Source organism: Genypterus blacodes, unplaced genomic scaffold (genome assembly GCF_046128005.1).
Source record: "Genypterus blacodes isolate CSIRO-AG114 ecotype Tasmania unplaced genomic scaffold, CSIRO-AGI_Gbla_v1 ptg000139l_1, whole genome shotgun sequence".
Taxonomy (NCBI): domain Eukaryota; kingdom Metazoa; phylum Chordata; class Actinopteri; order Ophidiiformes; family Ophidiidae; genus Genypterus; species Genypterus blacodes.
Genome location: NW_027466941.1, coordinates 1891803 through 1919660, shown reverse-complemented (window position 1 = coordinate 1919660; position 27858 = coordinate 1891803). Strand labels below are relative to the sequence as shown.

The following is a 27858-nucleotide window of genomic DNA, read 5'->3' as shown; positions in this document are numbered from 1 at the left end:
AGCCTCAGCCACACACACACACACACACACATACATGCAGCGTTACACACGTAGACACACGCACGCATGCATGCATGCATGCATACACACACACACCCCAGAAACACATCAAAAAGAAGTGTATGATATAATCTGTGATGTCTGTAACTGGGGTGTGATGCAACAGTGAACCAACAGCTTTCAGAAGCGCGCCCTCTACAGGCGCGGAGCCGCCACTGCAGCGAGATCAAAGCTCATTTAGGAGGAGGCTCAAATCCCTGCGTGCTGCTTCAGAAAAAAAAGGACTTCAACCTGAGAAAATGAAGTGTGGGATTGTGTTTTCTACTCCCCCCGCCCCCCCCCCCCCCCTTCTCTCTCTCTGCTCCAATGCTGAAATGTGGAGGGAGTTCACATATACACACTCACACATGACTTTTCCATGAGGTTGAACCCTGTTTTGGAATTTTTGTTTCACCTAAAAAGATGGAATCCATTGTATTATTTGTTGACTTATAAATGAACAAACTGCTTCTTCTTCTTCTTCTTTTATTTTTTAACCCGTTTCCGGCAGTGGGACCGGTTCCAATCCTGCTGCTCTGCATCTTAATGTTTGACCTTGCGAACACGCGGGCAAACTTGTTTCCCATGTGACCCCCAAGACGAGAATAAAAAAATTAAAAAAAGCAGCCGGGACTCGATCGACAGCTTGTTGTCATCCGTCCGTGTGTGTGTGTGTGTGTGTGTGTGTGTGTGTGTGTGTGTGTGTGTGTGTGTGTGTGTGTGTGTGTGTGTGTGTGTGTGTGTGTGTGTGTGTGTGTGTGTGTGTGTGTGTGTGTGTGTGTGTGTGTGTGTAGATGTGTGTGTGTTAGTGTCGCCCCTCGCCGCGGCGTCTCTCGCTCCTTCATTACGCCCCGATCCACTTGTCCCTTTAATATTTTCCTCTGCAATGGAAACTGCTCATCCACCATCATCAGTCTCCACTCTTTGATCTTGGGGTGGCTGCACGCATGCGCCGCTCATTGGCTCCTCTGCGCTGTCTGGAGTAAGTTGGATGTGTGTGTTCTCCTCACACTCGCATTCCCACTAAACACTGTTGCGATGGGAAGGATCAAGAGAAATCACTTTGGGACTTGGGCTTTTTCCTTTTTAGTGTCTTTTGTCTGCGCGCAAAGGTGAGGTTGTTACGTCCTTCTGCCGTGTGTGTGTGTGTGTGTTACATTTAGAAAAAATCAAGAAAACGTGCCTGGCGTGTGATTTTAACAAGCTTTATTATTTTTATTTCCTATATTTTTCCTTCCTCAGCGTCAAGGATCTCAAAGATCCAAGCAATATGCCTCTGGTTAAAGAAACAGTGGACAGACTGATGAAAGGATACGACATTCGGTTGAGGCCAGATTTCGGAGGTAAAAAAAAACCAAAAAGGAAGACGAGAAGCAAAATGGAAAAGAGGAACGTCCCGTTTTCACGCTGTTGTGTATAAATATGAGGCGTTCAATGTTTAATGAATCGCAAAATCAGCCTCATTTACATAAACCCTTCACGGCGAATAGGCCCGTGTAATTACCTCCATATCCTCCACCGATGCGTCTGTGCCACTGTGGGGAAAAGATGGAATTCACGGTCCAAAAAGACGCTCCTGTAGGCGGAGAGGAGAGGAACCGGGAGAGGGACCGGGAACGCGTCACGAATCTGTTAAAAACCGTGAACATGAGTGGGGGGAATAATTGATATAAATGTGCCGTGTTAACGCGTTTCTCCCCCGCTGCACAGGTGCGCCGGTGGCCGTGGGGATGAACATAGACATCGCCAGCATAGACATGGTGTCTGAAGTCAACATGGTAGGTGAAGCTCCGCCGCTTTAATGTTGCTTAATGCTGGAATTCCTCTGAAGTGGGCTATACTTTAGCACGGGTCAGTGTGTATGTGTGTGTGTGTGTCAGTGTGTGTTTGAGGCGTTTTTGGAGGCTTCTCGCGTTGGTAATCCAAACACATCACCGCCATCCGCCTCTCATGCAGCCCCGCATTTGCAGCTCTGGTGTGTTTGCTGCTGCATTTGAATTCAAAACACACACTCACTGGCGCACTCGGACGCACAGACCTGCGCTCTCAGTGTGTGTGTACGTGTGTACGTGTGTATGTATGTGTGTGTATGTGCTTCACGTTGTCAAGCCTCGCTGCCTTAATGTTGTTGACATGCAGCTCCTCTCTCCTCCAAACCAAACGATGATGCGTTCAATGTCTTTTTTTTTTAGACAGACAGACACGCTATCTTTCCCTTTTCTTCATTTTTTTTTGCCCTGCATATCTTTCGTCTACGTCACCGATCTTCCCCGCTTGTCAGATGACGTCGGCAATTCGTTAACAATATACACGTCTGGTCACACACACACACACGCACACACACACAGCATGACAGCACAGGCCTCTTGGATATTCAAAGGGCGCCCCGATGCACAAAACCCGGAGAGTCACGTGTCACCTGGAGAGAAGGACAGAAGGGGGGAAAGTTCAGCTGCTCGCCACAGAGCGCCACCTAGCGGTCGAGTGTGTCAGACATGTTTGTGCAGCTGTGGATCCTGTGTAGAGGGTTTGAGAGTGTAAGGGAAGATCCAGCCTGCATCCAGCGTCTCCATGCAGCCAGATGTTATATAATATAGCAGCATGCATGAATGGAAGGAGCTCCTTTGATTGTTATTAAGTCGTTCTTGTGTAAATGTGGAGAAAGTTATTTATTTCATTTCATTTGTGTCAGTTTGGCTGCTTTGAAGCCTCTGAGGTGCCGGTTTGAGCCGAGTTGGCGTTTTAAATGCACCGCCATGATTTGTTTTGGTGGGCGAGAGCTTGAACGTGTCCTCAGAGGTCCATGGAGAGAGAGACAGGGACCTGAACCCCCCCTGTCTGTCTGTCTGTCTGTCTGTCTGTCCTCCTCTCTGGGTAACCCCGGGGTTGTGAATCCACCTCTGACTGGCTCACGAGGCTTCTCCCACTTAGGAAGCAGGCGTGTATGCGAGCGTTCATCTGGAACAAACGCTGCTTCATACGACCGCGTGTGTGACAAAACACCAAACTGCACAAACGGTGAATGGCGGCTGACGTCATGTGACTCCCTGTGGCTATGTGGGCTTTCATCTCGCTTGTTTCTCAGAGAGCTCGCCGGCTCGTCCCCCCCTCCCCGACACGACGGGCACATTGAGTGAAAACCCTCAGACCTCCCTGGAGTTGCGTTCACACACACACACATTGTTGTTAAATTGAACATCCTCCTTTCCTGTGCCAGTTGCATAACAGCACAGAATCTCCTCCTCCTTTCTTCTTCTTCACGGCCTGACTGTGTTCGCTGCTGTAATTATAACAGCAGCGGGCGAAGATCAATCTCAGGGAAAATCGATAATATCACCACACATCACGATCACGAGGATGAGGATGAGGAGGGTGACCTGTGCTCGGCGCGAGGCTGCTTTGATGGAGTTTGAGATGAAAGCACAGAGAGGCAGAGGAGCCACACTGGTGGGGGGAGAGAGAGAGAGAGAGAGAGAGAGAGAGTGAGAGAGAACAGGGTGGGAGAGAGAGGTCAAGGTTACATTTAGGAGCTCCGCCATCTTTTCTGCACAGAAGCTCTGAGCCTCATTACATCAAGGCTTTTGCACCTTTGTAATGCTTTATTATGAGTTTTTGGTTGCTTGGTTTGTCAAAAATCTCTCGTTATAAAGCAAAAAAAACCCAATCTTTGTATTCAACGTGATACTCCTGCTTTTTCCCGATTCATTTCCTGCTTTTCAGGTCACTCACGTCTGAACTAGGTCGCTGACATGCCTTTGTTTTGTAAGTTGGAGCATTCTGGAGATAGTTGGCCTTCATTTACTGGGTCCAGGAGTTAAGATACACACGAATATCTTCATCCTGACCTCAGAAAGGGTTTTGCAGAGGTATATTGTACATGTGAGGGAGAAATATCAACCCAAAGACAACAGATTTGACCACTTTACCGTCATTATTGCGTAACGAGGCTCTATTAGTGAACCCCAGTAGATCCATGTGACAGCACAGGGATCAGAAGGCTCCATGTCAGAGGACTGTGGATCTGCTAAGTCCACACCAAATATCTTACCAACATCAGCAACTTGGTTCAGACATCAATGACCTGGAAATCAATGAAACGTTAAACAAAACGGATCGATCGTCCCTTTAAAGGGTCCCGGGGTTTCTCACTTTACAATCAGCCGTTGGAAATCTGATCTCATCATCAATAAGTTGCTCCTGGACTGGAATAACTCATAAAGTCTGCAGCTCTAAAGATTTTAATAAGATGTTTATGACGTTTTGTAAAAGACAACAAGGAGGGAAATCTGCCAACCAAAGGGGGGGTTTCTCTCACAACCTGGCAAGCCAAACGTTACAGGACATGATAGGCATTAATACATTCTTTCTTCTACATTAATTCACACATTAGCTACCACTTATACACAGTTTATGATCTATATATTAGTAGAAGTGGTTGCACATGTTTAATGGCTCGGAAAAAAACCTTCATCTTCTCCTTTATACTCCCACCTTCCTCCTCGTGAACACACAGAATGGGATCTTTATTCTCCATCACTTGTGTTTGTGTGTGTGTGTGTGTGTTTGCTGTCATGGTGGTGAGTCGGTTGAGGTTGTACACAGCTGCTCACGCCTCTAATTAAAGATAAAAACGCCTCTGGTGGAAATTAAACTCTGCATTTGGATTATTTGATGAAGCCATCGGGGCATTTCTCCATTTTCCCTCCTTTGCTTTGTGTCTTTGTGTCGACACGGAGGTCCGCCCTGATTGGCCGGAGCGGTGTGATGATAACGGACTTTTATTTTGGTGTGTTTTTGTTGTTTTCCTCTTCTTCTCCACCCTTGGTGACGTCTGCATGTACCAGGCTCCTCGCGTTCCCTCACCAAGGTCGGTCTGCAGAGGCACAAATGTCAGCCATGTTTTCTGGGCAATAAAAAAGTCTGCGGGTCAGCCAGCGCCACGGCGACAAACCGGCCCGGCTGACACTGCAAATGAGCTATTTCAGAGAGGCGAGCGTCCTCTGAGTCTGAGGCGGGGGGGGGTTTATGCAAAACATGGCACAGATCTGATATGAGGGCTGAGAGTCCCCCCCTCTGCTTATCCCCCCTCTGTCTCTTTCATTCTGGCAACTTCTCCCTCCGCCTGTGATCCTGTTTGTTTCTGCTGTAATCACAGATCTTGGAACGCCCAGGTTAGGATGCATTAAAAATAGTTGTGCACACAGCCGGTGCAGCTGATTAAATAAAAGTCAGCTCTGTTGTCTCAGCAATGCAACAATGCTGCATGCCGTCCATATGTTTGACTACAGTTGTGCGTACAAAATGGATGCTTAGACTGAAATACGGAGGGCGTAAATTTCACTCAGGGGTGGGGGGGTGGGGGGGGGGGTGTTCTTGCTCCTCGCCTTGCTTGTTAATTACATGTAAAATACCTGGGGTTGGTGGTTGTTAAGAGGCAGCGCTTGTTCTATAATACTGTTCTGTGAATGTTAATTAGCTGGCTGTGAATTAAAAGATTTAAACAAACCAGCTGTGGTGGCTTCTAGGATGGAGGAATTAGTGGGGCGTGAGCGTTCCCTTTATTACGATCATTATCCTGACAAGCTTTGGTTTCCCTTATATGAGTAAGAGATCTGAGCCGATGACCAGAGGGAAAGCCCCCCCCGTCTCCACGCCGTCCCCACGCCGTCCCCACGCCGTCCCCACGCCGTCCCCACGCCGTTCCCACGCCGTCCCCACCCCGTCCCCACGCCGTCTCCTCCTCCCGTCTGTGAATTAGCCACCATTTTCATCTTGTTTGTCCAAACCGATCCTGTTCCATTTTATTTTCAGCTTGTGGAAAATAAGCTTGTGTTATTTTTACTCGGTGTTGCTATGACAACACAGTCTTTTTTTGGTGAAAGTAGGGAAGTCAGGGAAAGCGAGCGAGGTCCCTCTCATCGGGGTTTTAGCGTCTCTAACCCAGGTGGAGGCCGGTCTGGGGATGGAACTCCCAAATTAGAGGTCTGGAATCTTGAATCTGTGTCAGGGAATCGTCTCTGGCTGGTAAACACGCCAACACACTTCCTTATACTGACACGTGCTCGCAGTTTTTACTATAAATCCTGAGTTTTCCCTCAAGCTGGAGACGAGGAGGCAGGTTGTCCAGAGCAAGGTCATTAGTTCTGCTGAGTGGACACAGGCAGGACAGAGCAGCATCATTACAGCAGGAGAACAACATTTCCTCCTGTAGCTCTCCTGCACGCCTAGAGCGCAACAACCTTTCTTATTCTGCATTACATTCAATCTGCACAGGAACAATGATGTCACTAAAGATACAGCGTGTAACTTTTTTATAAATCATGCTTTTATTTTGTAGTATTTGCTGAAATCCTCGTTAGATCCCGACAGGAATCCATTAACGGATCGCTCTTGTCTCTGTAGCGCCTCCTACTGATGGATGGCTGGAATAAACGACAAGCCCACAGAGCAATACCGACATTCAACACTAGGGGCACCGCTGCCTCAGGTGTCAATCATGTTCCAGTGTGTAGAAATGATCAAGATTCCAAAATACAACGACACAATCCATCTAGTTTTTTTTAGTTAAACATCTTTTTGATGTGTTTGTCGCTGCTTTGTGCGTTTGTGTAATCGTCACCTCTGATCCCAGCGCTGTGAAATGGCACAGAGTCGCTATGACGATACGCTGAGATGAAACCGGTGGTGATATTCTGTCATTATGGGGGGGAAAAACTGCGAGGTCTTAAAATAGGGAGCGAGTTTCTCCAGCTCCATTAAAAGCCTTTAATGTGTTGATGACTCCCTTAACGAGTTTGTCAGGCACTTTCTGTACTCGAGCTAAGCAGCTGAGAAGCGACCCCTTGCTTCGGCGCCGTAAAACGCCTCGCTGTTGTCACATCCCACTGGACGTGTTTGGCCCCGCCGACTCTCCTCTGACCCCTAATGTTTAATACCAGGCCGCGCTTTGAGCAGACACTGGAAGCACAGCGGATGAGTAAGCACGGCGAGACCAGTTGATGCGCTTTGGCATCTCCTCCTCCCGAGCTCAGGCGCCATGGAAACGGGACACCAGGCACCGGCGTCGACAAAACCAGACCAGAAGGTTGACATCGGCCAAAAACGCCTCACGGTTCCTCGTAGCCGTGCAGAACGCTCCTAGATGAAAGCTGGAGCAGAAGGCGGGGTGTGTGTGTGTGTGTGTCTGTGTGTGTGTGTGTGTGTGTGTGTGTGTGTGTGTGTGTGTGTGTGTGTGTGTGTGTGTGTAGCTGCACAGACATTCACACATTTAATTTCTGCTCATTTTTGATCATTTTGAAGACAACACATACAGTAGAAGAAGATAAGAAGCTAAAACACAGAGGCTGCTCCATTCCACGCATGGTGTGTGTGTATGTGTGTGTGAGGAAGACGAGCTGCTTGTTCGTGTTCGTGTTCCTCGTCTGTTGGCGGCGCCCTCCCGTGCCGCCCGTGACAGCTGATGGAGTTGTAACTGGGGTCTTGTAACGACCGTAGTCTGTCAGATTTCTCAGCGAAACACAAACGCTCCTCATGTCGTCCTGTCAGAGGCTTAATGGGCGTTTGTTAGCCCAGAAAATGAACCTGCAGGCTGACTGTCACCCTGCAGCCGCCTGCCTCTCTCTCTAAACTCCGCCGGGCCTCGTTTGTACCTTCATCCTTTCATGATGGTTCTTCTCGCTCAATGCAACATGTCTCTCCCTCAGTGATTACTTACTTCTGTGTGTGTTGGTGTGTGTGTGGGTGTGACGTTAATGTTTTTTTCTGAGGAGGATTCGTTGAGAAGGCGACTGAAGGTCACAGTGTAAACCAGCGTTACAGCTCTGGAGTTAAGACTCTTAGTTTGTGTGCAGCGCTCTGGTCCTCTTCGCCTCGTGTGTGTGTGTGTGTGTGTGTGTGTGTGTACGGAAACACAAAGGGTTAAACGACTTGTTTATTAATCCGAATTGAGTTTTGGTCCAACGTAAACAACATGAAGTGAACTGTAGCCATTCTGGTTCATAGCTCTGCCCTCTAATGTGACTTAATAATGACACACAGCGTACAGAAATCTAATAATCTGATTATATATGAGTGTTTATTTAATTATTGTTTGGTGGTGTGTTGTGCTACAGAATGCTACACACACTGCACACACACACTGCACAGGCATGCTCTTGTAATGTTAATGTTTATTCATGTCTGCTTCAGTAGAGGAGGCGAGTCGTGAGTTTGTGGGTCAGTTGACATCACAAACACAAACGCAAAGCAACACATGTGACCCAGAGACCGCAGCGCTCACTAGGTCCTTCCTACCGACACAATTAGCCGCGTCCGCTTGCCGTGTCCACAGAGGGGACATGTCCTCCCCTGTCCTTCCTACGGGACAGACAGCAAGAGCGTCCGGCGAGTTTAAAGAAGGGTGAAGTCAGGGAGGTAACGCGTCTCTGTCTGCAGCCCACTCGTGGACGCACAGTGGGGTCTGAGCAGGGACAGAAGCCTTATGTAGACGCTGAAATGTCTCTCAGTGGGGGACAGGTGTGGACATCAGAGCAGAGGAGGGAGTTAGTTTTGTCCCTCTGACGTTTGGAGACTTTTCCATTAGGCCAAGTGCAGAAACGCGCTCATTCAGGAGTTTGATAGAAGCTGAAACTAATTCTCTAAATGAGTTTCAGGACAGATTCAGAGGACAAACGATCAGAGACATTGTGGATAAACAGTCGACGTTTCTCCTCAAGGTTGTGGGACGAAAACAAGAGGCGACTTTGATTTCCGACGGCCGTAAAAATCGCCGACCACCACCTGTAAATGGAGCGATTACCTCACGTCCTCAAAATAGAAGATGGCGCTGACCCAAAGCAGTCACAACTCATTAGCATCGCTCGGCTCGCTCGCTCGTGTTTAGTTGAAATTCCTCAAGTTTTCACGCCGATCCTTCACTTTCCTGCCAGATGTGGATGATAGCAGAACATGATGTGTGTGTGTGTGTGTTTGTGTGTGAGATGATGGTGGACCTCTGACGGGATGTTGGAGGTTCTTTGCGTCCCTCTGTAGTGAGATAAACAGCACCATCTGTGATGAGGCCGTAATTACGCCGACATGTTACTGCACAGCCAGGAGGCAGCGTGCAGGCCCAGGTGTTCCTCTGCATCTATATACACTTAACACACACACACACACACACACACACACACACACACACACACACACACACACACATATGTAACACACAAACCGGCTCTCCAGCGGTCCTATACAGACATCAAACACGTTTTCTTTGCAGGTTTTGTTGCTGAAAATCAACGACAAGAACGTTATAAATCACTCCTGCTCTCCGCTCCTGCAGGGCTCTCATATCAACGCCTCCATTTCTTTTTTCTAATTTACTCCAAAACAGATTTTGCTCCTGCCAGCAATATTATTCTGTCAGAGACTTTTAGCACTTCATGTTTTCTGTGTTTCTTTATCGACGTGGCGATGGGTTGTACTCAAGGCGGCGGCGGTGGCGGTGGCGGCGGCGTGTTCCAGTAAAGCAGCTGTAGTGGGGCGATGTACACTGAGCCTGAAGGCAGCATCTCCCAAAGGTGGGGGAGAAATCTTATCAGCACCCTGATAATGAGACAGAGAGGGAGCGAGAGCAAGAGAAAAGGTTCAGCGGGACTCGTTGTCTTGTTAAAAAAAACAAAAACGGGATAAGGAACGCTTTTGTCCCTCCGCTCCCGAACACAATCAAAGCTTGGCGGGAGTTTTTGTGTGTCGCTCTTCAATGTTAGCGCCGATATATGATGGGGTAAAAAGAGGCCGGAGCTGTTTAGGAAGTCTATTGAAACACAGTGATAAGTAACGATGATGGCTGCTCGGAGTTTAAAGCTCAAGGGCCTCGTTTTATAGACTGTATTTTATAATTTGTTTTCCCACTTATCGATTGTGCTGCAATACACTGTAACAGAGCCGCGCCGACTGCAGTGCTGTGTTTGGCTGTGTGGCTGTGTGGGTGTGAGGCTTTTTTTAGGGTGAGAAGCAGAGAGAAAGGCACAGAGGAGAGAAGAAGGAGTAGTAGCAGCCGCCGCGTTCACTTGCGCCTTATAAAAGTAGGATTTCAGGGATTCCTGGCTTGTTTTTTCCCCTTTAAACGTCACAGTCGGGCTAAAACACCTCACCTCAACCTGGTAACTGATGAAGCAGATGACAGAATGGTTGCCGTGTGTAAACGTGGATGTGTGGACTTTTAGGAGGTGAAACTTCCTCGTACGCCTCCGTCCTTTTGATTGTTTAACGGCCGAGTTAGAGAAAGAAAGAGCGAAACGAGGCAGGGAGACAGCTGGAGGAGTGCGAGCGGAGTGTCGTCCCCCCCATAAAGCAGAAAGTGGCTCGGTTGGCGTGGAAGCAGGTATTTTTTATGCACAGGACAGCAGTCAGCCAGATGCAAATGAGCCCCGGAGGTTCTGGTCTTTAAATTAAGTGAGGTTAGTTGAATATTAATTGTAGGTCGAGGCCTTTTCCACCTACAGCGACGGACCTTTTCTTGGCTGAACTCCCGCCCGTCCAAAGCCGATGTAACAGGCCGGGGACGTATCTGTGAACCCTCGAACGCAACGTTTCACCCTTGTAGGAAGCAGATAAACATTTATTATTAAAGCACAATCCCCACGAAAATAATCTCATCAAACAGCAGACGTTTTGGATTATCCCACTCTGTCCCCGAGACGGTAAATCAGAGCGACGACAGCGTGTTTGACACACACACACACACACACACACACACACACATCAGTCATCAGTCATGAAAACAAGATGAGTGTCTGTCTGAGAGCAGCGAGATCAACCTCAACCTGTTTCTGATCAAAGTTTATGTTTTTTAAAAGAGCCTGATGGACAGAATAAGACGGATCGCTGCAATAAAGACGAGAGAAAGCGATTGTGAACGCAGCATCTTGAGTTTCTTACACTTTCATTGCTTACAGGGAATCAAACAGGTCATTCTTCATCATTCTGACTGTCCCCCGTCCCTCTGTGCGTGTCTGTCTTCAGGACTACACTTTGACCATGTACTTCCAACAAGCGTGGCGGGACAAACGTCTGTCCTACTCTGAGATCGCCTACAATCTGACGCTGGACAACCGGGTGGCCGACCAGCTGTGGGTCCCTGACACCTACTTCCTCAATGACAAGAAGTCCTTCGTCCACGGCGTCACGGTCAAGAACAGAATGATCCGTCTCCACCCCGACGGGACGGTGCTGTACGGACTCAGGTGAGCCTCTTCCAGCTGCGTTCCCTGATTGATTTAGCATATTGATCCTGATCGTAATGGAGTGATGTGCTCATAGCTGATGATTGATCTTCCATTCCTGATGAAATGTCATTTAAAGCAAACACTCCATTTCCTCCCCGGTTCATCTTCTCCGTCCGTGCCTCCATGTTTAGCTCCTCACATTCCCCCGATGATCATCAGCATCAATAATTGATCGTCTGTGATCAATAATGAAGCAGCGTGGCACACACAGCTGAACTGAATCTGATTGTGCAGGGCTTGGGTTCTGCTCATCTAGAAAACATCTCTTTGTGGTTTTTTTTGGACTGTGATGCCTCTGAGAAGGCTGTCATCCATAATTGATCAACCATAATCAATAATGTATCAGTTCAATACAAACACTGAATCTGTATTTGTACTGCTGCCGCCGCCGCTGCTGAGCATTTTGATTGCACGGGCCGACACAGACTGTCCATCACTTTGAGGCTGCTGCTGCCTTCTCTGATCTGTAGCCTGCTCTGTGTGTGTGTGCGTGTGCGTGTGTGTGTGATGCTTGTGCAAATGGTCTCCATGTAGCTTTTGCATTTCAAAGTGGGGTGCTTATTGGCATTAATTCCCGTTTGTTGCAGCATTTCCGGCGCTCCGGCTGCACTCAGATGCCCTTTCTGTGCAAAGACGGCTTAAAACATTTAAGGATCTGCACTGCACCAAATTATTCACTGCTGTTTTGTTTCCAAAGTCGAGAAATATCACCAATACTCGCCCAGCACATACTTTTACATAAGAGCCCCAAAGAAGGGAACGGAGGCTGGCGAGGCGCCGTTGTAAATTTGATGTGGTTGTTACCTGGGATACCTTGTCCTTGTCAGCGCTCCCGGTTGCCTGGCGGCTCCTCTATTATTTGGTTTGTGGGTTCGGTCCGGGGTTTTATTTGATGCTAGCGAGTCCAGACACAAGCTGCTGTCAGAGCCGGGGCCGGATGCTGCCGCGCTCTGACACATACCTGTAGGGACGGAGCGGCTGGGCGCTCCGGCTCGGCACAAAAAGGCTGGATGGGAGAAAGGCTGGTGGGAAGAGAGAGGGAGAGGCAGAGCTGTCAACGGGACACACACACACACACACACACACACACACACTCACACACACGCACGCGGCCGTCATCCTGTCGGGAGTGTGTGTGTCTGTAGAGTCATTAGAATGCTTGTTCTGGTGTTAAATCTCACTTTTCAAGCCGTTATTGTTCAGTTTCTGCCAAATTTGATTCATTTTTAATTTCCTGATCTGGATTATTAGAGGCTCTTCAAGATGCTTAGACCTGATCAGGGTAGATTAGTCTAGAAACAGCTTGAAACATTGGCATTGTCAGACCAATGGTAAGGATCCTCGAATGCAAATCAAGATTTTCCATAAACGAGCGTCAGTATCTTGGAATAATAGGACAAACATTCCTCTTGTTTTGAGAAAAGCTGTTTATTATCTTAGACTAAAACAGCTGAGACGATCATTTCTGTTTCTTATTCAGGATCCAGAGCAGATCTTTCCTGTATGACACACAAGAAACACACCAATAATAGTATTCAACACTAACTTTACCTCACTGGCAGGTTTCTTTCACTCCAGTTGAGGAAATGAATCTTTCAGGACGTCATAAGATAGAGAAACCGTGTGTGTCTAAATAAATGATTGTGCTTCTTTTAGCCCCTGCAGGCGTGACGGTGCTGCTGCTGCTGCTTTAACATTTCATGTGTGGAGATCTGAGCACTAATGACCCGGACACACTGGACAAGGATTCAATCCGGGGGAAACGTCTGAGAAACGGGCGATTTTGCTTCATTTTAAGGCGTAAAAAAGAGTATTTTCACTCTAAATGAAGCCAAATTCACCTTTTTCGAACATTTCTCTGTTTGATTTTGCCTCCACGTTGGAGAGGATCTGACCTTTGGACTATTTCTTTTTTTTTACCGTGCGTGTCTCTCATGCTGCAAGATCTCTCTTTTGTAAATCCACACCTAATAAGAGGCAAAGTAAACATATTTTCTGCTATTATTGGGCCCCAAAGGTGAACGTGGATTTGCGCTGAACTAAGTGAACACAGCTCGTATTATACCAGGGGAACGCCAGCAGATTAAAAATGCTGTTTAGTTTGCACAAGCTATTTACTGGATTCAGACAGCAGCGTTAGATGTGTATGTGTGTGTGTGTGTGTGTGTGTGTTTGTACATGTGAGCTGCGTCTGTGAGTGTATACGAGTGGGCGTGTGCGAGTGGGCGAGTGTTATTTTTGGGGTGCGTGCGCAGGAGGAATGGTGAGAGTGTTGTTTACTCCCTTATTCCCTGGATGGAGTGAATCCCAATCCTGCCAAATCCTGGTCTTCAATTAGCAGGAGGAGCATCAAATTACAACAGAGCTCCCAACTGTCACTTTAGAACTGCGTTTGACTCTGGGGGAGAAGCAGTCTGATCTAATTACCCTCCCCTGAAAAGGCTCAAGCCACCAAACACACAGGAAGCCGCCCTGGCACACACACACAGACACAGACACAGACACACACATATTCCCGAAGCATTCAGTGCTCAAAATTCAGAAAGGGGATGAGAAAGCGACAGAGGAGAGAACAAGAACAAGGAGATATCCTTATACGCTGGCTGAAGGTCAGACTTCATTCAAAATGGAGAAATTATTCGGATTCTCGTTCCCTCCCCCCTCCTCCTCCTCTCCCTCCTCTTCCTCTCTATCTCTCTGTGAATATTCTAACTCTTTTTGTGAGAGGACATATCCTGCCGCTATAGAGCCTGACGTCCTCTTTTGTCGGGGCTGGGAGAAGCTCCACTCTGCAGCTCAGGGGATGACATCACACGTGGAGGAGAGGAGAGGAGAGCTGCTGAGTGGAGGAGGAGAGGGATTTAAATAAGCCCCTCCCCTCCCCACATCAATACCATCAATACAGGCTTAGCGTCCCCTTTAAAGTCGTATCTATCGCCCCCCCCCCAAACTGATGAGCAGGCAGAGGGACGGACGTGTGAGTTATCGCCTCCGCCAAGGACGATACTGTATGTCAGATAGTTAGTGAATGAGATGTCTTTAGAAGGCGGTTGACGGCTCAGTGACACTTGGTAGGTTGAGCTTTAACCAGGGAAGAGTCCGTGAAAGGATGGAGCTGGTCGGCCTGACGGTGGCGCTGTAATCGACCTTGGTCATAAAATGTTTCTCGTTTAAAATCGACATAAAGGTTTGTTATTATTGGCTGCCAAAGTTGACTGGGCGTGGCTTATCGTGACTGAATTGGAATGACTTTACTGTAACCAAACGTGATGGACATGTGCAATCAATCAAACGACTCATCAGCTGCTGTTCGATCAGTGAGAGCTAGAGTGATAGTTGGAGAACCGCTCGGCCTTGGTGGAGGTATGCACTCATTGTTCTCTCATTTTCATATTTGGCAACATTTGAATGCAGCGTCTCCCTCAACTGCATTTCATCGCCTGTACAAAACTAAACAAACTAAATGCAGTAATTAACGGATACATTTGATTTACAAGCGTATCAATTTACTTTTTAATTATTTTCCGAGTTTCCCTTCAGCCCCGCTTCTCTTTCCCCGCTGTGGCTCTCCCTCAGAATGAGATTCTGTCGGCGGAATTTGTGGTGATTTGTGTGATGTCTGTAAACAAGGTCATTTGGAAATAAAGGTGCAGCGGCTCCCTCGGGGGGTCTGAACTGTGAGGAAACATACATGGAGGGAAAACAAAACAGCCCTTTTTTAGAACTCGCTGTCCTATTAGCTCCGACACAGTTGAGGAAGAGCGCTGCCGCCGCCGTGTTTGGCTTCTCCTCCGGCAGGTTGGGATGAAAGGAAGGACCCGGCCCCTGATGTTGATGAAGAGCAAACACACGAGCCATCCTGTGGTTCATGATCGCTGCTGCTGCTGCTGCAACCATGGCTGACTCTCTCACTGCAGAGGAGGAGGAGGAGGAGGAGGGGAAGCATATACAGGGAGGGAATCCTGCAGGAAGGAGCTCAGCCGTCTATCCTCTTTCCTCATCAATCGCTGTTGGTTAATTGTTCTTCCTCGCCGGTTGTGGCCGAGCGATGCAGAAGTGGCTCTTGATCAGTGATGCACGGCCTCCTCCTCCTCCTCCTCCTCTTCCTCCTCCTCCTCCTCCTCAGACAAAAAAGCTTCAAGACCTCTGCTGATGATGTAGGTGGACTATAAATAGGCTGTTATTTTTACCCCTGCCATTTTGGCCTCATTTCCACTTTTCCCCTGTGCTTCCTCTGCCACCGTGATGATTTAACGTGGCGGTTGATGGCGATGATGGCGACTGATGAGCGCCGGGCCGGTGTTGAGCACGACAACCCCCGGAAAAAAAAAGTTGCGGCCATGAGGGGGTAAACTAGGACAGCGATGAGAGTTCCTGTGTTAATCCCTCAGTGAACTGTGGCCCTGCTAACTAGCGCTTATATAAGAGCGCAGATAGCAGGAAGAAGGACGCAAAAGAGAGAGAGAGAGTGTGTGTGAGAGAGAGACAGAGAGAGAGATTCTCCAGATGTAAAATTCCCAACTTGTAGCTTTCAAATACAACTTTCCCTGTTGTCATTATCAAAAACACTTCTTTGCTTGTTATTGTTTTATTTCTTCCTCTACTCCACAAACGGAGCGCCCTCCTCCTTCTCTTCTTCTTCTTCTTCTCTGTGAATGGAAAGCCACAGACCCGTACATGAATTGATATTAAGCAGCGATGACAAGGGAAACCCAAGGTCACCGCTCAGACCTACAAACCTATACAGGGAATGGAACTCTCCCACAGGCTGCTGCTGCTGCTAATGGCTGCACCGTACTATCATGTTTTATATCAATCAGTGTGTTTGAGGGTGTGTGTGAGTGTGTCTGTGTGTGTGTGTCTGGGGTTGTCGCTCTCAAAGTGGGACGGTCGATTTAGTCACACTCATCACTTGGGTGTCTTCAGAGAGCCTCGGGTCGCAGCTCTGGCCGGCTTGTCCTGTGTGTGTGTGTGTGTGTGTGTGTGTGTGCGTGTGTGACAGGAACTTCCTCATTTTACTGGTTTACTTCCTTTGTCTTTCCTTCTTTCCTTTCCTCTGTCCTCGTTCCTTCATCAGTCATTTCTTCCTTCTGTATCACCTTTATTCCCTTCTTCCTCTCTTCTCCTCCTCTGGCTCCTTTAATCCTTCCTACTCTCCCCCCTTCCAATCTTATTTCTTTGCGCAATATAATCTTGATTCTGGTCCTGGGACCTCTGCCGTGTGGTTCAGGTCTCACGGGGGCCCCCCTGGGTGGCCTGTGGATCTGTGGTGGTGTGGACGGGAGGGGGTTCCACTCTCCACCCTCCATTATGAGAGGCAGAAACTAGATCGCTGGTAAACTGAGCGGTGAAGCTGGGTTGAGGCCTGAGAGCAGGAGGAAGAGATGAATCAATGAGTGAGGAGGTGTTTACCATATAAGGTCATGTAGGCCCCAGCTACAAATGATGCTCTGCTAGAACAGACCTTTATTCCAACTTTGATTGTTTATTTTATACCCAGACTGCAGAAGGAAGGACCATATTTGGCATTAGATGCAGCTGATCCTGATTTCAAACACTATCAGAAAACATTGATAATCAGATGTAGCTTTTGTCTTCTGTTAGTGGATGTGTTATTATGATTTGACCTTGGATGCAAGGCCGTGTTGTTGCCAAAGCTCCAGTCAGCAAACACGCCTGCACTGATCACTACGATCACAAAGGCACATGGTTTACTTTGACTCTTTCGGTCTTTTTAACAAATGACAACATCAGAACTGTTCGGTAATAATTTGTCGTCTTTGGTAAGTGAGTTGTGATGGTTGGTGACTCTCTCTCTCCCCTCTCTCTCTCTTTCTCTCTCCCTCTCCCTCCCCCCCTCCCCTCTCTGTGTGTAGAATCACCACCACCGCCGCCTGCATGATGGACCTGCGCCGCTACCCTCTCGACGAGCAAAACTGCACCCTGGAGATCGAAAGCTGTAAGTACCGTTGTCCCTGACAACCGACTCTCACGCCCCCACACACACACACACACAGCCGCTGACGTGAGGTAGATCCCACGTACGCGCCTCTCCAAATGTGGAGCGGCGGTTCTGAGGCGGCGGCAGCAGGTAGAAGATGGTTCGATAAGACGGCGGGCGAAATGCTGAGGAAGGCTGATGAGATACGCATCGAGACGAGGAACATCACTAATGGCTGAGTGACTGATAACATCCACCCTAATTAATTCAACTGAAACTCCGGTTGCTTCCCAAGGCGTGGAGGAGCTTGATTAAGTCCAGAGATTCAGTGGACGTAATGTGCAGAAGCCTGCGAGTAGATTCACAACCTCCACAAATTACCTCTGTGTTTGTACAGCACAGAGAGCTCAGAGCACACGGAGGCAAAGCACCAGGCCATGGAGCTTCCTTTAGCAGAGAGGGAGAGAGAGGAGGAGGAGAGAGAGAGAGGAAGATGAGGTGCTGTTTGTGCTTTATTGGCTCCCCTGCAGGAAAGGATTGAAGGACAGGAATGTGGTGTAGGACTCCACCTCCCCAGGTGTGGTCAGACTGTTAATCAGCATACAAACTCTCTCTCTCTCTGTCCTCTCTCTCTCTCTGGCCTCTCTCTCCCCCCTCTCTCTCCCTCTCCCCTCTCCCCTCTCTCTCTCGGCCTCTCTCTCTCCCTCTCTCTCTCTCCCTTCTCTCTCTCTCCCTCTCTCTCGCCTCTTTCTTCTCCCAGCCTTTTTATCTCTCTCTACATCACTCATCTTTTTCCCCCTCCTTGCTCTCTCTCTCTCTCTCTCTCTCTCTCTCTCTCTCTCTCTCTCTCTCTCTCTCTCTCTCTCTCTCTCACTCTCTCTCTCTTCCTGCTCTCTCTCTCTCTCACTCCCTTCTCTCTCTCTCTGGCACATACACGACTCAGCACAACACACACAGGCTCTGACACACAGGCTCCAGTTTTGATCAGCAGGCAGCAGCTATCTGCTCTCATATGGATTAACTGGCAGTGGTTTTAACGTTGGAATGGCTTCACGGCAGAATCGTGTTATTTTATTCAGACTAATGAGCCCCGGGAACTCTCACTCCCCTTAATAAAGTTGATGCATTTTTAACAGACACAACTCTCAAAAACCCCTCCGTCCCCTTGATACGTCGGCGCCTCACTGCCGCGTCTCAGGACTGATCTCCTCATGCAAATATGTGTGTGTGTGTGTCTGTGGAAAACCCTCAACAAACCAAAAGAGATCAAAGTGAGACATTCTGCAGGTAGTGACCCGGAACTGATGGAGCTAATGCAGACCGAGCCCCCGTCAATGTACACGCCATGAAACGCTCCATCTCCCTTCTTCTCCCCCCCAAACACACACACCCACACACACACACACACACCCGACACCCTCCTGCACCCGAGCGTCACACCCAAACACTCGCCCGTGCTAATTGAGGTGACGGCGGGTTGCGCAAGAGCCTCGGTTGATAATGTCGCCTAGAGACCGAGAGCGAACCGAGGCCCTCTTACGTCCCGTCGCCATGGCCGCCGTCGTCCCCGCCGTGCACCAGAACTTTGATGTTGTTTTGATTTCAAGGTTCAAGTTCAATCCATCTGTTTTTTTACTGCGCCTGGATGCAAACAGCTGTGCAGCACGCCGCTCCGTCCGTCACCTGCATGTCAGCACTGGCAGGAAGCAGGAATAATGTCTTAATGTTTCAGAAATCATCGCCTCGGACTTTTAATTATTCATTGCATCTAAATAGGTCACTGCCTTTATTATGAGCATAAGGCAGACAGAGTAGAGAGCTGCTCGCTGTTTCCCTGTGCAGACGCTCTGCTGAAGCCCGTCTGCTGCAGCTTTCCATCCAAACCAGACGCATCCCAAAGCCTCCTGCTTCCATTTCTAGTGTGCAGTTAAACCAGCTTAAAGGAAATACAACCATTACTACTACTATTAGTACTACTACTACTACTTGGAACCAAATGATGGAACCTTCTGGATACTGCAGCACCCTCGCCTTAGGGAACGTCTTACATATCTAAATAAATAATTCTCTAAACTATATATTAACTCGATGCTGTTCTCAAGGGACCGAGGACAAAAATACTCAAAGCTACATTCTTAGTGTAAACGTTAGGGGTTACAAAGCTTCAAATTCACAACTAAACAGCCATATTCTTACAAAAATGAGTAAAAAACACAATATTTCAGTGCCACATGATGGGGAATGACTAATCACTACCTTTATTCATCATCATGGGTGGAGAAAAAAGGTTAAAATAAGCACAAACTGTTTCATAAATGTCCTCCAGTGTGAAAGAATCAAACCTGTAAGCTTCTTCAGCACCAGCAGCCATGAAGAGAAGCTTGCCAGTGATGTAATGGAATGGGTGCTTGGACTCCACATTAGCGCGAGTGTGTAACTTTTGAGACGCTCCCTTGCGGACAGCAGTGGTTCGGAGACGAGGCGAGATGAGCCATGGCTCATTTGCATCCCGTCAATGCCCACAGAAACTACTCCTTCTGGAAAGTGACAGACTGAGGAGCTGGTGGAAAACTGGACCACAAACAAACTTCACAAACTCTATTTATAGACCAGAGGGAACGTAGTAACTTGCTTATCTGGAGCAAAAGGCTTTATTTTTACTCTATGTCATTGTTGAAATAGTGAAACCGTGCATACTTTTACATCCCTGCAGAACAGAAAACTCCTTGATGCTGCATTCAGGGACACTCAGATATCTAATATTTGTTGACAGCTGAAGAATGTAGTTGGTTTCCTTGTTTCTTGCACGAAAGCAGCAGCAGTGTGTAAGGATGTGGAGGGTTTGAGACACACTGATAATGTAAACCAATAAAGTGAAATCACACACACACACACACGTACTGTAGCTCTCTGAAGTCTGTAAACCCTCGGCTGCCTGGAAGGAAGGAAGTCAATCTAAAAATGCATGTAACACTTTGGAAAATGGTGGACAGGACTTTGTAGTTAATGGGCCTAAAACAGGAAGCAGCATGTGAGGGGTCATTTCACATTACTGCAGCCTGTGACACACTGTGGAGCAATAATGGATGATGATAATGTCTCTCTAAGTCTCCAGGCTTTTCACTTGTCTCCTGCAGACGGCTACACCACAGATGATATCGAGTTTTACTGGCGAGGCGGAGACGGAGCCGTGTCCGGCGTGGATCGAATCGAGCTGCCGCAGTTCTCCATCGTGGATTATAAACTCATCTCCAAGAACGTGGTCTTCTCCACAGGTACTCTACCGTTTGACTTCACTCAGGGGTTTTGTCTGTTTTGGCTGAGATGTTGATTTGAGGCGGCGGTTTGTAACGTAACAGATGTTTACTATTAACCAGGAACATTCAGTAGTACAGCTTTTATCTTTGACATTTAAATCCTTGAGATAAAAATGTTGTGTGTTCACGTCAGGCCTGCTAGTGTGGAGTGGAGGATATAGCATTCAGTGGGGGCGTCACTGAGGAAAGATCTATTCCTATCCCGTCTCCCCTCTCCTCTCTCCCTCTGCCTCCTGCAGGTTCCTACCCTCGCCTGTCCCTCAGCTTCAAACTGAAGAGGAACATCGGTTACTTCATCCTGCAGACATACATGCCTTCCATCCTGATTACCATCCTCTCTTGGGTCTCCTTCTGGATCAACTACGACGCCTCGGCTGCCAGAGTGGCCCTGGGTACGGTCGCTTCGCCCGCTGCCAAATAGAGAGCCGCTTACCTGAGCGCAGCGTGACACATACAGGACAACTCTCAGGCTTTAGGGAGCGTCTCAAAAGTTTGATCTCTTGTTTTCTCTGGTTTACCTTCTGTCTCATTAGCTGTAAACATGTGAGCGGCGACACCGCGTCCTCCTGCCTCCCTGCCTGCCTGTTGTTGTGATATGTGACTCATACAGAGAGAAAAGGGCCACAGCTCAACCTTGAAGCATATTGTGCCTTTCTGCCCGCATGTGGACAGACATCCCGGGTTATATAAGACACATTATGTCCAAATCAGACTGTGAGGCTACGAACAAACGCGCTCAGATGCGTTTTATAACTTAATATTTGCGTTGTAAAAGTACTGGTCCCAACCTGAGACGCCTCAAATGTTCCCTGAGCCTCAGACTGGGGAGTGATGGGTCAGAACTGCGGAGGAAACAGCTTTGACTTTTTCTGTGTGTCCTTCCTGTCACACACCATTTATTTTCTGAAGTGGAACACGGGGGTTGTATCCCGAGCCACAGACGGTGTGTGTGTGTGTATGTGTGTGTGTGTGTATGTGTGTATATGCGTATGTGTGTGCGATTTAAAGTTCAGCGTCCTGAAGGGAGGAGAAGCAGGAGAACGTGGCCGAGTCACCTCAGCCAATGAGAGGCCGGGGCTGCATGCAACAGTGACACCGCTGGCTCCAGAGTTATTTATAATCCGTGTGAATCTGACCAAATGCAGATTGTGCATGCAGATGACTAATCAAACACAATGCGCGCATATCAACAAAAAAAAGCAGGTGAATCGTGCTGTGACTAATGGCAGATGTTTAGAGTGGGAGGGCTTTGCTTTTTCTATGGAGGCGCAGTTTGTTCTCTGTCCATTTGGATACATAATTGGCTATAAACCTTCTATTGTATGTATGGAACACACACACACGCATGCACACAAACACATACATAGTCGCATGAGTTTTCGAGGGATGTTTATGTTACATATGTGTTCATCCTCTCTCAGGTCTCTACGTTTGCTTTTATAAATACTCACACACACTCTCTCACACACACACACACACACCTATTCTTTGAAGATCAAACACCTGATGTACAGCAAATTCCCGTGACAGAGAAATAAAAAAAGCAATGGAATATAGCGATGAAGTAAAGCAGACGGTCCTAATGAGGAAGTGTATGCGTGACTTCACTTCCTTTTTAAAGCGACACGCCTGCAATTTTACAGAAATTCTTGATTTTCAGGTTCATTCATGTCTGAAATGAGTCGCTGATGTTGGGTTTTTTTGTAAACTGGAGCATTTTACACATATTTGCTGTTTACTTACCGGGTCTGTAAGCCTTAGAGTTTACTGCCATGACGACAGAGATAGAAGTTCTGCCTGTAACAATAATTGCTGAACATATATTGAGGATTGTGTGTTATAATGTGCTATAATCACAGTAACGCTTTGTTAAATCAGTTTTCTGTGTGTATTTATATCTCTACAACATCGCTCAGCTCTTTCTGATGCAACAGGGAGCATATTTGTATCCAAATTAACAGATAAGTTGATGTCTAGTTGCTTTTAGTTGCTTGTTGACTTGATAACGCTGCAACTTTACACAAAAACAGCAACGTCAGTGACCTCGTTTGGACAAAAATGACATCATCAAATCATTACATTCTGAGAAATCGCCCGCATGTCACTTTAACATCTCCACCCACTGATCTCCAGGCATCACTACCGTGCTGACCATGACCACCATCAACACCCACTTGCGAGAGACGCTCCCTAAGATCCCCTACGTGAAGGCCATCGACATGTACCTGATGGGCTGTTTTGTGTTCGTCTTCCTGGCCCTGCTGGAATACGCCTTCGTCAACTACATCTTCTTCGGCCGGGGGCCCCAGAGGCAGAAGAAGGCGGTGGAGAAAGCCGCCACGGCCAATAACGAGAAGCTGAGGCCCGACCCCAACAAGGTACATGTGACAAAGGCGTGTGTGTGTGTGTGTGCGTGCGTGCTGTCGGGTAACTTGTGTGTTCTTGTTTCTGTGTGGCCACGAGCCCTTTCTCCTCTCAAGGTCTATGTGATGTTGTGATCAATGCTTGATGTCCTTTCTCAGCACTATATGCTCCTGCTCTACCTCTCCGTTTCTCACTGCTTTAGCTTTCTTGAATGAAAACTCTTTATTGCTCCTGTTAGGATCTGAAACAGTGAATTATTATATTTCTGTGTCCCAGGGAAATTCACTGGCTGTGGCGCCAAAACCAAAGTTAGCAGGAACTACAGCGACAAAAACACCCTTTTCCTTCTGAGTGTGGCAAGCTACGATTTCCCCCCAAAGTAACAGTGCTGATTTTGTATGCTTGCAGTGGCTGGTGGGAAATGTAGTTCAGAGAGATGATGCTCTGTATGCCAGAATGAAACAGAGGGAAATTGACGCATATGACTCGATGTGGGATCCCATCTTTGTGGACGATGCCGCATTAGGACTAGGCGAGCAAAGAAATAAGGTACTGGAGGTTTTGAAAGTCAAAACTAACAAATGTCATCAATCTGAATCAATCCAGATCAGAGGAAAATGCTGCAGTTTTTTGTGCATTTCTTTGATTTCTATAGATCCTCAAGGCAACTTTGATCATCACTCCCACCATTGTGTTTTTTTCCCTCTCTTGGTTTTGCTCTTCATGCATTTTCCTGACAAACACGGCTCAGCAGTTTGATTCCTGCAGGTATTATTGAATCTTAGGCTCCACATTTGAATTGACGGAAAAGTGATAAACATGGTTTCACGCAGAAAGAAAAAAAAGCTCTCCTAAGGTATTATTGTTCTGAGACAGACTTAATCTCAAAAGGCAATTCATAAGTCTCTCTAAAGACTAAATGAAACAACTGAAACAAAAATCGATGCGAGGGCTTTATTGGCCCGGCCTATCAGACGAGAGAAAGAGATCATTTGCAGTTTGATGAATAGTGGCTTCGCTCCAGCGTGACTTACACACAAAAAACACACTTCTATTTACAACAACAACGCAGGATTGGATTGTAGGGACGTTTTCCTCAGACGTCAGGCTATGGATGAAGAAATGTTGATCTGAATTCACTTCCCACAACGTCTCTCCTGACCTGCTCCCGAACCTCCAACCTCCTCCTCCTCCTCCTCCATCTTTACAAAGTCCTCACTGTTCCTCTCTCAACCTCTCCTGTCACATTTTTTCCTTTTGGTTATTCTTTATTTACTTACCTTTGTGTTGTGAATCGACAGAATTTTAATCACATTGCTGGTTGAAATTCTGAGATGACAATGAGGATTTGTCCATGAGAGTTAGTTTGCGGAGCGCATTGTGCTCCTCCACAAATGTTATTTCCTAGTCTCCTGGATGTATTATCACTCAGATATTGATTGAAAGATGATCAATAATGTAACTAGTGCTTTTGAAGTGCTTAACAGTTTTGATTCATTTACATTCACCATTCTAGCACCTCATCGGTATGTTTCTTTTTTACATTGTTATACTTTGTGATTGATGTGTTTAATATACCTCGTTTGGACCTTTCTGGTCTCTCTTTGACAGTCACCTCTTATGGCTCCGCCTCTCCTCACACAGATGACCCCCGACGACAACATCCTCTTCAGCACCTTGGAGATGAAGAACGAGATGGGGGGAGCCGGGGATCTGTCTCGGGGCCTGGGAGCGCCCGGCGACCCCCGCAACACCATGCTGGCCTACGACAGCTCAACGCTGCAGTATCGCAGGGCGGCCATGGCCCGCCAGAACTATGGCCACAGCGCCTTGGAGCGCCACGCCCCCAAGAAGTCACGCCTACGGAGACGGGCCTCCCAGCTCAAGGTGAACATCCCAGACCTGTCCGACGTGAACTCTATTGACAAATGGTCCAGGATGATCTTCCCCACCGTCTTCTCCTTCTTCAACGTGGTCTACTGGCTCTACTACGTCCATTAAAGAAGACTCAGGTGGCCGGGTTGTGTGAAGAGTGCGAAGGGGAAAGGGGAGATGGGGGCGATGAGAGAGATGGTGAAAGAGTGATGAGGTGATGAAAGAGAGAGAGAGAGAAAGAGAAAGAGAGAATGAGGGTTGAACAGTGCACCAACTTGTTTTGCTGGATGGTTTTGAGGAAATGTAAGCGGATACAAAGACTTTTGGAAGGACAACAGCAACAGACAACACTTCAGTCAGCAGTGACTCTTTTGGAATGGGAAACACCTCAAAATGACCGACCAACAAAAAAGAAGAGCAAAGTCTTTAAAGACAGACATGGTGCCTGTTCCAGAATTTCAATATATCACTAATATTTGTCATTGGTAGCTTACTCTCTGTGGATCAAATATTTATGCTTGTGTTTGCATATACTTTAAGGATTTGTTTTGTTTCGTACCTATTTACTTGGTAGCCGAGCTGTCTGCATCCAGGAAAGCTTTATAAATGATTTTAAAGGAGTCATCCTTGATAGACTATTTTCCTATAATTACTGTATATCAATAACATCCTTAGAAAGCATGCTTATGTTTGATTTCATTTGGATGGAACCAAAAAAAACGTTTAATTTTACTGGTTGGGGTTATTGTGTCTAGCGTCTAAAGAAAGAAAGAGTGCCACTGAACGCTTTGACGTGGCCGAGCGAGGGGCCGCCTGGACGGATGAGCTGTGTCGGACGGCTGCAGGTGGGCAGCAGGGGGCGCTCTTTTTCCTGGACATTCCTGTGGGACTTTGGCCGTGCCATTTGCCGAACAGAGAGAGCTTTCTCTGAACGTGGGACTCTGCTTGTTTTTGTTCGACCTTTACGTTTTTGATTTTTCCGTTTTGCCGTCAGGATCAAAATCCATCTCTCCACGCCTCCGTTTTTAAAAGTGTTTTAAAGAGGACATTTAACCCTTTCTGCCGACGGGTGAGGAGCTTCACAGGCAGAGGAAACGGCTTTAACGTGACCTAAGTTGGTGTAAAAACATTGCAGATGGATGAGCTGAGTTTAAGCCCTTCCATTGCAATATTGCTGCATAAATATGGCAATCCACAATCATCATTATCAGTAGAATTGAATGATAGAAGTATGATGTGTTTCATTGTGATTAGGGTTTCTGTTTTGAAAATTGTAGATAAAAAAAAAAATCATGTTTAAAGGAAAAAAAGAGATGATTCATTTTTTTAAATCAATACTCACAATATGTGTAAATATTATGGATTTATTCTATTTAAATAGAACTCTGTTGTTGTTTTTTGCAGTGGAATTACAGGTAAAATGTTCCATTCAGTCGAAAAAGAAAAGAACAACTGAACTGAGGAAAAAGAAAAACATGACTCACAACTTTGCTGACTCTGTACTTTTTGAGGTTTTCTCTCTTTTCTTTCTTTTTAACGGACTCTGAAAATCATCTAAAGCACTTCCAGACACCACCAGTCACTTTTTTGGGTCGATGTTTGCTTCTCCAGAAATGACTAAACAAAGACCCTGCGATCCAGGCACTGAAGTCAGGCATATTTTGTACAAAGTTCCTGTAAATTCCAATTGTAATATTTCATAACGACTGTAAATATCTTGTGTAATGATTGTCAGCAAATATGAAGATGTATCTAAATTCAATTAAAATTAAATTCAGTCTATCACTTCAATAACAGATGCGTGACGCGTTTGTCTTGTTGCTGCTGCATGTGAGGCTCGTGGGCGACCGAGGGAGCGTCTGAATGAGTGAGCGAGCAAAGGAGCTGTGGAAAGTGGGCGTGGGTGGGTGGGAGTGAGAGAGAGAGAGAGCTGCGAGGGTTTGCGGCCAGGGACTGCCGGCTGGCGTAATGGATGCAGGGTTGGAGCGAAAAAGGGCCTCGGCGGTCGGAGCTGGGCTGAGGTCTGAGCAGAGCGCCGGGGCCTCGGGGGGCATTAAGGCAGAGAGCCGTAGATATGGAGGCACTCTGTGGACGCACAGTGGCCTACTGGCTCCAGGGGGCAGAGCGCCTGCTGCATAGAAGACAGGGAAAGAATAGAGGGCAAGAAAGAGAGACGTCCATCCATTCGTCCATTCATCCATCCGTCCATCTGATGAGCCTTCGGTTGCTCTGCAGACCCAAACAGTTCTCTGCTCTGCACTGGGCTCCCTTCCTGACCTGACCACCGTTTCAGCCCTATAAACGGATGCCGTTGAATATTTAATGCTGGAAAACACTGAATATTTCATATTTAAAAGGGGATTTTGTTCTAGTAGTAAGTAAAGCAGCAGTTATTGTTTGATTTTGAATTTGCAGGGGGTTAATAGAACTCAACGAGATAACAACCAGAGCTGGGTCATTTAGAATTGGTTTAGTCTGTTATTGTTGTTGTTGTTTTGTCCCGGATGTGAGGTTTTGCGTGCAGCATCAGCAAGCGTCACCAAAACCAAAAGGTGTAACATGTTAAGAGAAAAGACGAGTACGAGTGTGACGCTGCTGCAGAAACTGCAGAATAATTGATTCATAAAATGGTCCAGACCCATGGAGACCCTTAAACCTCAGACCCTCAATGGCCTCTTCTTGATTGAGTTGAGTTTCCGTGTGTGTGTGTGTGTGTGTGTGTGCTAGTACATAGAGGCTGGTGAGGGTATTTTCACTTGTATTGCTGGTTTTAACAGAACAGAAGAAGACACCCGCCCACGCTGACAGGCTGTGTGTGTGTATGTGTGTGTATGTGTTTGTCTTTTAGGAGGGGAACTCTAAGTACAAAAACACCTTAACATGCAGTGTGGTGTAGAAACTGATGCAAGGCGTCATGTGACAGTATTCCAGAATCCTCCGTGCATATTGTGTGTGCTAATAAGCTCCCAGTGCCCTTCCAGTATGACAGACATGTTATCTCACTGGAGAGGACAGATGGTTGGTGCCCCTTCTCTCTCTCTCTCTCTCTCTC

At 47.2% G+C, this 27858-nt stretch overlaps 1 protein-coding gene across 2 annotated transcripts; it reads left to right on the top strand.

Moving 5' to 3' along the window:
• The first annotated feature begins 1077 nt into the window (after window positions 1-1077).
• Window positions 1078-25710, top strand: gabrb2a (gamma-aminobutyric acid type A receptor subunit beta2a). 2 transcript variants are annotated; one of them, XM_076164968.1, is made up of 10 exons: window positions 1078-1151; window positions 1282-1382; window positions 1750-1817; window positions 11047-11267; window positions 17186-17268; window positions 20388-20525; window positions 20807-20959; window positions 22701-22945; window positions 23340-23480; window positions 24576-25710. In XM_076164968.1, the coding sequence occupies exons 1-10, from the start codon at window positions 1078-1080 to the stop codon at window positions 24930-24932; spliced, it is 1581 nt and encodes a 526-aa protein (XP_076021083.1). In that variant the 3' UTR covers window positions 24933-25710. The 2 variants fall into 2 exon arrangements, with proteins under 2 accessions (XP_076021083.1, XP_076021084.1); XM_076164969.1 differs by lacking the exons at window positions 1078-1151; window positions 23340-23480 and having other exon boundaries at window positions 1295-1382.
• Window positions 25711-27858: the final 2148 nt, after the last annotated feature.

Coding starts and splice junctions, on each gene's coding strand:
- gabrb2a (XM_076164968.1), top strand. CDS start 1,078: ATGGGAAGGATCAAGAGAAATCACTTTGGGACTTGGGCTTTTTCCTTT. Junction 1,152..1,281: donor TCTTTTGTCTGCGCGCAAAG/GTGAGGTTGTTA, acceptor TTCCTTCCTCAG/CGTCAAGGATCTCAAAGATC. Junction 23,481..24,575: donor TAGGCGAGCAAAGAAATAAG/GTACTGGAGGTT, acceptor CTCCTCACACAG/ATGACCCCCGACGACAACAT.